Here is a 13,242-nt window from a genome sequence, read left to right as displayed (position 1 = left end):
TGCGGAATATAAATCCACTGCTGCATTTCGTACACTACCAGTAATTGCTTGACCATGCATACTTGGGGATGTTCTGAGGCAATGAATGGTACCTATAAATCAAAGACTGCTTTCACAAAGGCTGTGTTTATGGTGAATGGAACCACAAGGTGAAGCAACCAGCGTGCACGTGCAGGAACATACACAACATCACCACCTAGCGGCGTAGTGGCATGCTGCCAATAACGTTGCATTTGCTCCTGTCAAGCATGAGTGCAGCATAACTGTACAATGTGTCTGCATTGTCTGCCTCCATCAGATGGTAGTGCTCATCCTGTTAAAGAAATAAAGTAGACCAATTCATCAAATTGATTCCATCATTTACTGACTCAGCTTTAGCTGTCACCTTTGCAAGGGAAGCACCATAGGAGAGGGGTGGGAAGACTGCACGTGGAGTGATGACATCAGAAGAACATAAGCGACAAGTGCTGAAGCATATTGTCAACAGCTCTACGGCCACTTTGACTTTGAGTATTTATTAAAGTGAGAACCTTATTTCTCATAAATTTGGCATTGAATTGACATGAGTTGCTACACAAATTGATGCAAATTCAAATACAAGAAACAGATGTAGGCCATTCAGTCCTGTAAGCCTGTTGCATCAAATTAAACATAGCTGTTCTGTAACTCAATTCAATTTTTTTCACTATTGACCCATATCCTTTGATACAATTAAGAAAGGAAAATAATGGATATAACCCCAAGGCAGCTCCTTCCCTCAGATGCTGAGAGTTTAAACTTTAATCATTGCTTGTACAGTCTGTGACAGCTGCAGCCACTATGCATGCATTTGTTACGGCAGTAGGACTTTTGAGAATGGGAGTATAAACAACTGAGTGGAACATCAGCCAAGCAAGCAATTCACTGGCAGCTTCAGCAAACTCTGCAAAGCCAGGAAATGAATAGGCAAATGCTACAATCTACAGAGCTTTTCTTTTTCAACGTCTGTTTGTCAAGTTACAACAGTCCAGTTGCTTTAAAACTGGAAATGCTCCTGTATTCTTTGAGCTCACCTTGATACATTCTTATCACTTGTATGTTTTGTCCATTAACAAAGAACAATTTGGCCAATAATTTTCTGAATGAGGGTATTTTGCCTGAAACGTCAATTTTCCTGCTCCTTGGATGCTGCCTGACCTGCTGTGCTTTTCCAGCACCACTCTCATCTTGACTCTGATCTCCAGCATCTGCAGTACTCATTTGCGCCCAATTATTTTCTGGGTCAGCTGCCACCCTGAATCTGGCAAAGTTAACTTACACCTTTTTCCTTCAAAGTGAAGAGGAGCATCTAATAGCAAAGCCAGAGCAAAAATAAGGCTTTGAACCGCCCTCTTTTAATGTGGGACATTTAGTATTACCTGAGACCTATCATAATTCTTTAAGTTTAGTCCAAACTGATTTGGGTTTCAAAATAAATTCTGGTCATCTCACTTCCAAGTTTCCAGCCCATCCTCATGGCTGTCAGAAAGCAGAACTCTGGAGAACAATACTGAAGTACCTGTAACTGCTACAATGGCAGTATAGATTGAAGCCCTCCCAACAGAAAGCACGTTGGCGTTATGCAAGACTGGCTGATTCAAGCTCAAAGTTGCTATTGACACCACAGGCGCGCGCGCACACACACACTAAAATATTCATGCATTTTATTTTTAATCCAAACCAGCTAACTTGCAACAGATGGAATTCTGGTTGGAAACAAGTGGAATGATGACAAATGGAATTGTAATTCTCTTTCACAAAACGAGTGGGGAAATTACATTGCCGATTTATGTTACGGTTAACAATTGGAAAGCCAATCAGAACGGTTAAGCGGCGGCTCGGGGGGAAAAAAAAATACCCTCGTTAGAATACACAGCAACATTATAAAGAATTTAATTTGGAATGTAAGTCCTGAGATAACTATGAGTAGCAAGCAAAACAAAAAATTTTCCCTCAAGATTATGATTTTTGTTTGAACCAAATATGCATAACCCCCGCACTGGATCCTAGCGACACAGAACGTTAAAGAGAAAAACGCAAGAGGCGAAAATAAGCCAGCACTAAGTACATTTGAAGAGACCTGTCAAAATCGAGAAGCCTCTGCTAATCTCCAGTGGGCAGGATCCAGACTGTGAAGACCGTCACTGCAGAGATTGATTACGGAAGAGGTGGGGGAAAAAAAGATACAAAAACAGCAAGCGTTTAAAATAAAAACAGGGAAACGAAATAAATAAATAGATAGATTTGAAATGAATGCCCCCATTCATCGGTCATCAGCGAAAAGATGGCTAAGTTTATGGGCGAATTAAATTCTCAAGGGACCAGCTCAGATTGCCTCGTTTCGAGGTGATCGAGAGTTAATGCCAACTACTTCTGGGTATCATTAATTCCCACGAGGGACACAGAATGTACCTAAAGAACAGCACCTCACTGCAACACTCTGCAATTAACCTGTTCAGTACGGACTGAACATTATTGGCATTGAAGTGATTAACTTCGGAGACGGTGTGCACAGCTGAATAGGCAAGAGATGAGTGCATACATGGGAGGGTTAGAGTCATACAGCGTATTGGCCAAGCTTTCCTCGATTTAAAATAAAACTAAAAGCAACATGAACTTCAGAAGCATAGCAGCGTCACAGCTGCTCGGCCCATCGTTCCTACACCCAGCTCGTTAAATGCTCATGACCTCGTACCAATCTCCTGCCTCCTCTCACTTCATACCCTTGCCCACTGTTTGTATCAAATAATCATCCAATGCTCTCTTCAATGGTTTAACCATTAGAGAGAGTGTACGCCAACAATACACATTGATCAAGGCTTTCTGGAGCCAAACGGCCTCACTATTTTTTTGTGTCCCAATGCTATTTACTTCAGCGTAGGTCGTTCTCAATAAGCTGCCTGTTTTAAAAGGGTGCTGGGATCTGACATTTCTCCTAACACTTGCCCCGTGTTGCCAGTGCGATACAGCCTCCTTGCGAGAGACATGGTGAAGCTGTCCGTGTTTTAAAACAAAAAGGAGCCCTGGCTCAAAATGAACTCAGAAATTCGGGGGCGGAGATGGAATGGAGGGAATCCCTCCAGAGATCCAGTTTAACGTGGCGGAGACAGTCCAGACAGGTAGATTCCCCTCTCTGCATTGGAGCCTCCCTACAGGCTCAGAACTCTGGCATTAGTGATATTCCTCATTCCACTCACAACGCCACAGAGAAAGTGATTTACTGGGCGATTAGGTCATGCCTGTTGCCACGCGTCTCCTGGACAAAACAGAAAAGGAAGCAGCTTATAGATTTTAAATCAGCGTTTCCAAAAATATCAAGCCTCCCTCTTTCGGGGAAGAAGGAGGTTTTGATCAGAATTTGATCTAGCTTCGTGCCCCCACACACCCTCCTTGTGCAAGCAGTATGCAGTCCAGGTGACGAGCTATTATTTTCGGCGTTGTTACAACCTGCACTTGCATTTCCGATTCAAGGCATGGGCTCTCGTTTCTAAATATACTGCTATTCAACAGACCTCCAGTCTACATAGTGCCCGGCTTCCTCACCAACGGGGTGGGAGGCGGCTCACACCGAGACCATTTCACCGGGCACAGTGCACACTCCTGCCCGTGAGGAATTCGGCCACTCAGTACAAATGCTAGCCCAGCTTAGTCGGTGATAGATCGCCGGTGAAACCATCATCAACTGTTTAGTCCACAACCGTTCTCTCTCTTCTCCTCCTTCCCCCACCCCCACCAGCGTAGCTGGAAAGGTTAACAATCTCACCTAACCAAAGCTGCCGCACACTAATTTACCTGCCCCTAATGTGTATCCCCTTTCTCAAAAAAGAGAGACAAGTGATTCTAACTGGACACGAGTTTTTACTTAGAAGAATTGCAAACTCCCTGCCAATGTTTTGCTTACTCGTTTCTAACCCTCTTCGGACACATTCTTATCTGCACGTACGTTATATAATGGAAAGCTCATCCCCGTTTATATGGAAACGGACATCAAAACTATTCTAAGTTCCAACCAGTCACCCTGCTAAAGAATTGAAGAGAAATTGGAAAGGGGTGGGGTGGAATAGAGATACAAATCATTTGGAGAGCGCAAAGATTAGGGATGAGCTCCCAAGGAAAGGCCAGCGGCGTACATCGATGTGGATTTCAGCTTCAGAGTGCTCAGAAGGGTGACCCTGCCAGCAGTCTGTGTACAGGAAGCAGCAAACTGGCTGTATGTGTGTGTGAGAGAGAGTGAGTGAGACAAGGCTAAATGCTCGAATTCCTCTCCCTAAAGGCTGGAGGGAAATGGAAAGGGGGTGAGGAAGGGGGTCCCTCCTACCTTAAAGAGTCTCAGGATCTTGGCCACCATGATCGACACGGAACTGGAGGAAGCCCCGACCACGCCAACTATCCTCTCGGGCTTGACAAAGATCGGGGGCTCCCCGTTGGTGCACCTCACATCCGTGGTGTCCTTCTGGATGTGAGTCTGAACAAAAGTGAGCGACTGTTCCAGAGCGTAGAGGTCCTTCGAGCAGGTATCGAGGATGTGAGCTCCCAGCGTGATGTTGGGCAGGAGGTCCGGATCGCTGTTGATCTGGTCCAGGGCGTAAAGCATCGCCTCCAAGCGATGGATTCCCTTCTCCTTCTTGAGGTCCCCACAGGGTGTCCCCTTGGGCCCTCTGGCGTGAACTGGGAAAAGGCCACCCAAGGTGAGCTCTCCTTCGATCCTGATGGAGTGAGTGGCGAAAGGTTCCTGAGCCGCGCTCAGCCCGTAACCTACCGCGACCCAAAACAATCTCCACAAGGCGATCCCTGGGTAGACCATCGTTCACTTGCCAGCTGCTCGCCCCGAGTTACAATCCAACTTCAGCTCTTTAAAAAAAGCACCTCTTTTGAAACTGTTGAGCACTCAAAGCAGCAGCAGTCCTAACATATAGGGCAACAGGCTGGGGGAACGACATACTCCTGTGTTAGCCTTAACAAGATAACAGGGAGGAGGATAAGGGGGGGTTTCGGAGATCCTCAGTTGCTCGGTTTCCAATGAAAGCCCTTTGAAAGTTGGACAGTTGTTGAAATAACGTGATCCATTCTTAGCTTGGGAAGGAGAGAGGAGGAGGAGGAGGAGGAGGAGGAGGAGGGGGGGAAAGACCCACCTCCCCCCCACCCACTCCTGTCACCCACAGCGGCGGGTCTGCACGGAATGTATACCCAAGCCCTCCCTCCCTTCCTTCTCTCTCTCTCTCCCTCCCCGCTTATGGAGCGTGTGCGGTCGGCGTGATTCGGAGTACAAGCCGCTCTCTGCAGTAGCCCTCCATCCAGTCCCCGATCACTTCGATTCTACCAGTGAAAAGACTCTCGCACAACAGAGTAGAGAAGGGGGGAGGGAAAAAAGGAAGAGAGAGAGAGGGGAAAAAAAATCACAAAGAATTCAAGTGGCTTCAGCTGAAAGCAGTGACGCCGTATACCAACTCCACCCAGTATCACTGCAGTTAGCAAAGCAACGATCGAGGAGCCGAGCGTTAGGAACCCGGGAAAAATAGACACCATTAAATTACTGATACAGAATAATCTTTCCACATCCTCCCGAGACATTAGAACAGAGTCCCTCCCCCGGCACTGTCAGGCAAGCATCGTTAAGTTTCATGTTAAAGACTGCAGGATTACAAAGTGCATTAGTTTGCTTGCGCCCCTACCTTACGGCTGTGCATCACATTGCATTTTTTCCTCTCTTTGAGGGGGGGAAATGTAGTGTGGTAGAAGAATGTGTGTGTGTCTCTCACTTTCACACTGATTGCTTTGGTCTTGAGACTCCCCGGATAATGACTGAGGAGTTTTTTTTGGACGTTTGTTGAACATTCTTCAAAACAAAACCTCCTGCTAACCGAGCACAGCTAGTCATGTGTGGGAGCTCGAAGAATTCTTTACTAGAGTAAATGAGCTGTGTGCGTTTTTAAGGTCTAACGATTAGAATGACACCCCATCATCTTGTGACAACATTCTCACCTTGTTAACCTGGATGAATAGGTGACACATTCTTCCACCCCCCCCCCCCATTTAATTGAAACATTATCATTTCCTCACTCTCTCCAAATCCATGACGGGCCCATCTTTCATATTTTGTTGTCAAAAAACAATATCTTCTTTAATTCCCTTCAAACTCTGAGTAAATTATTTCCTGGTCCAGCGCCCGTTTGCTGTTTGGGAAACAGTGATACCGAACAATAAACTTAAAAAAAAAAGACAAATTGCAGTATACAGGAAACGTGAGTATAGAGTTCACGTATGGGGTAGCATGGTGGCTCAGTGGCCGCACTGCTGCCTCATAGCACCAGGGTCCCCGGTTCATTTCCAGCCTCGGGTGACTGTGTGGAGTTTGTACGTTCTCCCCCTGTCTACGTGGGTTTCCTCTCACGGTTTAAAGATGAATTAGCCGTGCCAAATGCCCATAGTGTTAGGTCTGAGTGAGTTACTCTTCAGAGGGTCCACGTGGATTGGTTGGGCCGAAGGGCCTGTTTCCACACTGTAGGAAATATCAAGGGCAGCACGATGGCTCACTGCGCCGATTCCAACCTCGGGCAACTGACTGTGTGGAGTTTGCACATTCTCCCCGTGTCTGCGTGGGTTTCCTCTGGGTGCTCCGGTTTCCTCCCACAGTCACAAAGATGTGCAGGTCGGGTGAATTGGCTATGCTAAATTGCCCATAGTGTTAGGTACATTAGTCAAAGGGAAGTGGGACTGGGTGGGTTACTCTTCGGAGGGTCGGTGTGGACTTGTTGGGCCTAAGGGCCTGTTTCCACACTGTAGGAAATCTTTTAAAAAAAGCTATTACCAAATGACCAGAAGTTGATCGACGCTTCTGTGTTAATTGCTGGGTGCCATATGACTTCAAGGTAACACTATGCAAATCAGCAGCTAGCCTATCACCCTCACCTTGACCTCCTTCCACCTATCCCACCTCCATCGCCCCTCCCCCAAGTCCCTCCTCCCTACCTTTTATCTTAGCCTGCTTGGCTACTCTCTCTCATTCCTGATGAAGGGCTTATGCTCGAAATGTTGAATTCCCTATTCCTGAGATGCTGCCTGACCTGCTGTGCTTTAACCAGCAACACATTTTCAGCCAATTAGCATTGCCTGATTGGACTTCCCCATAGCCAATTCACTGCCTCGCCTCTTCTCTTTGTCAATTAAAATGATTACTTCGGCAATCAGAAACATCTGAACCTATCAACTGTTAGTGAGCATTTTTTTAAAGAGTTCAAATCACCAAGTAAAATAACTAATACAAAGTAACATTTTAAAAATGAGGTGACAGTATTGCCTCTTCTAACTTTTCTCCATTTCTGCATCTTATTTATAAGCTTCCGTGCTTTGTCTCTCTTTTAAAGTTCTGTTAAACATCTTTCAAAAATTCAGAGCTAATTTGAAATACACAGAATTGCTTCTGTAATCATTGCCCCGAATTTCTGTTAACCAGAAAACGTAAGAAATTGAGGCAGATTAAAAGATATTTGTAAATAAATTGACAAAGAACCTTTACAAACAAAGATGTAGGTATCTAGAACACCCATCGTTTCCAACAACATAATTTCAATAACTAGGCACTTTACAAAAGGGCTTATGCCCGAAACGTCGATTCTCCTGCTCCTCAGATGCTGCCTGGCCTGCTGTGTTTTTCCAGCACCACATTTTTCAACTTGACAGATGAACCAAATTGAACTGCTTGTATTGAAGAAGTGTACCATGTAACATAGTAGTACAGTCTCTCCCTCGGTACCAGGGGACCTGGGTTCCAGTCCTAAAATGCCTTGACTGTGTCTTTTATCATGTGGAACGGGTTACTTACAAATACAACAGTTCATGGTGCGAAGAACAAACAATTTCCCACTGACTTCATTAATAACAAAAAAAACAGACATTGCTGGAAAACCTCAGCAGGTCTGGCAAGTATCTATGGAGAGAAATCAGAGTGTCCAGTGACCCTTTCGGATTTTACATCATTACTAGGTTTGGTGGGAATATTCACTTTAATTTATATTTTACATTTCTTAAAATATTCTGTAACTCTTAGAGAAAATAGCTTTCAATTTTCCCTAGTAACAAGTGTGGCACTATTGAGCTGTATACATCTTCATACATTGCCAGGGTAGATGGAAATTGAAGAGTAACTGGACTCGAAACGTTAACCCAATTGTTCCTCTATAGCTGCTAGCTGAGTGTATTCAAGCCCGTTGGCACATAGTCGGAGATATTGTTATATGCTACAAAAAGTCTTACAAGAAGTCTGGAGCTGGGACTTGAACTTGGCTCAGAGGTAGGAACACTATCATTGTACCACGAGAGCTAAGTGGGATAAGCGGCAGCATATTTGGGACCCATTCACCCTGCGTGTGGCAGTACTGAAAAGGATTTGGAGGCGGGATGAGAGACTGGTTGATAGTTTGCGAGGGTGGGACAGGAAAACTTTTGACCTTAAAGAGGGTAGAAAGTATAGGGCACCTACAATTAAATGGAAGAACCACCTCCAGAAATCACCGGGAGGTGGAGAAATTCTGAGGAACTGCCAATTGTGTGATTAAATTAGTGCAATGCAAACTTTGCTGTAACCGTGGACAAACCATAACAGATCGCCTCCATTGGCGAAACAAGGAATTACACGGCGAATTTCTGTTGTGCCCGGAACACTTACGCCCCACACTTTTGGTAGCTTAGAGCTGCAGAGGAGTTCAGATTGCATATGCTTGTTACTAAAAAGAGGTCGAGAGATCAGAAGTTGCAGCTTTTATGATTTGAGCTCAACAGAAATGATTTTGGTGACTATTTTTGCTCATACTATTGCACAGAGAACACAAAACGTCGAGATCAATAGGGATTAACTGGGTTTCGCGCTAGTGAGCGATTCCCTTTTAATGAGGTGTCCACATATTCCCCGGTCTCATCAGGGGTGCGAATCACAGTTGACGTGGTTTGAATTGTGTTCACGACATCATGAATAACATTTCTATTTGCTCAGGTGCTGAACTGTTATAGCTTAAAATCCTGCAAAAATCAGGATGAAACGAGGTGACGTTTTAAAAAAAAACATTCTTCTCGGTTCTTTAAAATGTGAATTTCTCTTCCCAAAAGCTAGTGGGTGCTGGATCTTTAAATCGATTCCAGGCCAAGTTGGATAGATGTTCGGGAGACACCCGAGACCAGGGTTACCGTGGCCAGGTAGGGAAGTGGGGTTGAGATCATAGCCATGATCTTATTGCATGGTGGAGCAGACTCGATGGATTGAATGGCCTGCGTCTAAACCTTATGTAAAAATAAGGCATGCATTGAAACATATACTTACAGCTAAGGGGTGGTCCAATTAATTCACATTGCAAAACTTCATCTGTTTATCTCACTACCATTTAATGACAATAATCAGGAGATTTGGTTTCACGTTCTCATCTAACTTTTTTCCCCCACGTGCAATTGTTGGGATGTTAACGTTCTTCAGGAAAGAACAGAGTGCTTTTGCCCATTAACTGCAGGGCTACTGTGTTCACCGTAAACTGTAAATTTCCTTTTGTGTTTAATGTATTCCAACATTCTCGGTAAACTAGATCATGGTCACCTCTCAGCTGCTTTGGATGGGAAAGAGTTAACACAGGCCAGGGCCTATTTAATTCATTTCTAAATGTGAATTGCACTCATCCTTTTGATGTTCATGCCTCTTGCAGAAGTCAAATTATTGCTCTTTGATGGAAGATACATTTTCCTTAGAAATTGCTCACAAGATTCCTAATACAGTACATCAATGAAATGGCGTCATTCTTGTTGGTGTAAGTTGTTTGATATCTATTTGTGTGTATCTGACAAGCAAAAAGCAACACAAAGCTACCTTTTTGGTTATCATCAATTCACAGAGGGAGTACTGCCATATTTTATTCAGGAGCTCAATAATGATACCAGGATGCCCTCATGTGGATAAAAACAATCAACTCAGTTGAACTTTCCACCAACAAGTTGTATAAACTAACATAAAAAGGAAATGTGGGATGTAAGTCTGAATTAAAAATTGATAAGTCATCAGTAATAATTTTATTTCACTCAATTTACAGAGTATTTCCAACACTTTTTTTTACTACTGTATAAATTAGATTGCACACAAATATTATCACTAGTCCTCTGCAGTCTATTATTTTCTTACATTTAACACTAAGATCAATAGACTTTGGTTAGGTGAGCATTGCAAAAGACATGGTTTTGAGATAAAGATCAGCCATAAATCTTTGAAGCCGAGGGAGGATGCAGAATGATTCCTGTTACTATATTTGAGAGTTTCACAGCATTTTTTTTCCCATAGAGGTTGTAATTATAAGATAAAAGCATTCAGATGATGCTGAGAAGTAAGTGAAATAACACCAATTAAAAATCATATGATAACATTCTTCAAATGAGATAATTGCCCAAGTTGCCAAGTAGTATGATAATTATCCACAAGTTAAATAGGGAGTGATTATTTTTGCAGTCACAGGCCCAAACTTTGCTAGGAGCAAGAGCAGATTGTTAATGTCAGCTGGCCCTGAAAGGCTAATGATTGTGTTGCAATCATTGCAAGTTTACCAAGTAATATTCAGCAGTTTATTACCAGGAAATAAACTGACCATTTTTAATTTAATGATTTGTAGGAAAAAAAGAGTATGATCTGGGTTTGCATCTGTACTCTTTACAATTGATGAGAATGAGAGACAACCTTTTTGAAACATACAAAATTCTTAGGGGCTTGATAGAGTAGCTGCAGAGAGGTTGTTTCTGCTTATGGGAGACAAAAGGACCAAAAGGGATAATCAAGGTTGCACATTTATTACATAAATAAGAAAGAATTTCCTCATCAGAGGGTAGTGAATCTATGGAATTCTTTACTGTAAAGGACTGTCAAGGCTGAGTCATTAAATATAATAGACAGATTTTTAAACAGTAAGGGAATCAAAGGTTGCAGGTGAAAGGATGGAAAATGGAGTTGAGGGTTATCAGATCAGCCATGATCTCAGTAAATAGTGGAGAAAATTCAATGAACTGAATCGTCTACATTTGTTCCTATATCTTATTGACATAGACTCAAACGGTGCTTTCCAGTATACAAAGGCCTTGACGTATAACCTATTATGGATTAACACTTTTATTTGTGCAATATACTTTGAAATATTTCAACTTTCTGCCCTTAAAATGTAGATATATTTTCTAAAGCTTTATATAAATTAATATTGATCAAACACGTATTCCATTTGTTCTACACTATTTGCAATGAGAGCAGTGAATTGATAGCAGGTAGTAACATATACACTGTCATAAATGTGTAGAGAAAGAAGGTTAATCTGTCTTTAAAATCGACACACGGAGTCTTGGAAAATGCTTTTCAAAAGCTAGATGATTTAAATTTCACTGCAGCCAAAGCAGACAACCCAACTGAGTTATCTTCTGAATCGACCACAAAAAGTCATTAAATAATTCGAGGCACAAAAACAGAAATTGCTGGAAAAGCTCAGCAAGTCTGGCAGCATCTGTGGAGAGAAATCACAGCTAATGTTTCCGGTTTGACGAAGGGTCAAAGGACCCTAAACATTAACTTTGGATTTCACTCTACAAATGCTGCCAGATCTGCTGAGTATTTCCTGCAATTTTCTGTTTTTGTTTCTGAATTCCAGCATCCACTGTTCTTCCAATTTTTAAGTAATTCAAGGCTTCAGATTTGGTAACTGAACCCTCAAAGGTGTGAAGGCTAATTGGCCAATAGGAGAAGGTAGGGACATCAGGAGGAATTCCAGCATAATTGACTTTGAATCATCAAATCCCTACACTGTGGAACCAGGCCATTTGGTCCATCAAGTCCATACAAACTCTCTGAAGAGGATCCCACCCAGACACAGACACCTATAACACTACATTTCCCATGGCTAACCTACACACCCTTGTTGAACACTATGGGGTAATTTAGCACAGTCAATCCACCTAGCATAGAACTCTTTGGACTGTGTGAGGAAACAAGAGCAAGCCCTCACAAATATGGGAAGAACGTGCAAACCTCACACGGACAGTTGCCCAAGGCCGATATCAAATCCAGGTCCTTGGAGCTGTGAGGCGTTAGTGCTAACCACTGAGCCACTCTGTCACTTTTGCTTTGTGGAACAATAATTTATTGAAGTAAATATTTTCAGCCGTTTTATTTGCCTGAGGTGAAAGCTAGTTGAGGACAGCCATTTGAGGAGAACCATCTGAGCACCATGAGAAAGACGTCTTTGTACAGAAAAAAAGAAGACACAGGAAGACTTTGGTGATAAACCAGCTGAAGAGCTCCTTTACTGAATCATGCAATGCAAAAAGCTATAACCTAAAGTAGCATAAAATTGAAACAAAGGGACATCACTCACCCCTCAAACTTAGTCAAACTATGGGATTAACTTCTGAATATTTGATTTCTGAAGCCATCACAATATTGAGTCTATCTTGAAGTTTCAATGCCTTCACTTCAGAAAAGAAATCTTCAACCCTGCAACTATACTAGATATAAATTGCACGGTCATTTTCATACTTAATTTTATCCTTACTTTAAATCTTTGTACATGTATTTTATCTAATAATTTCACTATTGTTTTATTTGGGTAACTTTCAGCAATAGATAAACTTACATTTTATCTTGACCCAAGCATAAAGCTGTGCTGCTGAATATTTTTCAGCTAAAACACTCAAGAGTGAAAAAAGTTGGCCGCGTAAGAGTTTTACAAGTTTATAGTGGAATCTCACAGAGGTCACTCCTATTATGTGTTTGTGATAATACTTGCACAGATCTTCTGGTAAAATTTCAAGAACCACTGTGACAACAGTCCTTTTTCAAATAAAAACAAATTCCAAATTTCAAAGGCCTACTGTAGCTGAACGAGTCAAATCAATAAGTAAATAAAACTATAGATAAGACTGAGACAGTCAGGATACATAGTCTGTAATGGAGAACATTCTTACAATTTGGATGCCTATGTCCTCATACGTTAATAGATTAAAATCATTATTATTGCTCCGTATGAATATCGCAATAAATGTTGATAAAGGAAAAGTAAGATTTTTATGTTTGTATTGTGATTTTTACCATTTTAGCATGACACAAAATGCTTTATGGTCAATATTGTACTCTGGAAATGTGGTCACTTTTATCGCGCAGGAAACACAGCATTCACTTTCTACATCGTACTATCCTCGAAATAGTAAAGAGATTAGATTAGA

General features: G+C 42.3%; 1 protein-coding gene across 1 annotated transcript in view; it reads right to left on the bottom strand.

Annotated features, from left to right (window-relative positions):
- Nucleotides 1-5,104, bottom strand: part of LOC132822385 (metabotropic glutamate receptor 7-like) — a 750,094-nt gene extending 744,990 nt beyond the window's left edge. The window contains exon 1 of the mRNA XM_060835730.1: nt 4,337-5,104. Coding sequence (XP_060691713.1) covers nt 4,337-4,822 — 486 coding nt within the window. The 5' untranslated portion in view covers nt 4,823-5,104. The remainder of the gene's footprint in view (nt 1-4,336) is intronic.
- Nucleotides 5,105-13,242: the final 8,138 nt, after the last annotated feature.

Source organism: Hemiscyllium ocellatum, chromosome 14, assembly GCF_020745735.1.
Source record: "Hemiscyllium ocellatum isolate sHemOce1 chromosome 14, sHemOce1.pat.X.cur, whole genome shotgun sequence".
Classification (NCBI taxonomy): Eukaryota; Metazoa; Chordata; class Chondrichthyes; order Orectolobiformes; family Hemiscylliidae; genus Hemiscyllium; species Hemiscyllium ocellatum.
Note: the sequence above shows the minus strand (reverse complement) of the source record. Positions and strands in the feature narration are given on the sequence as shown.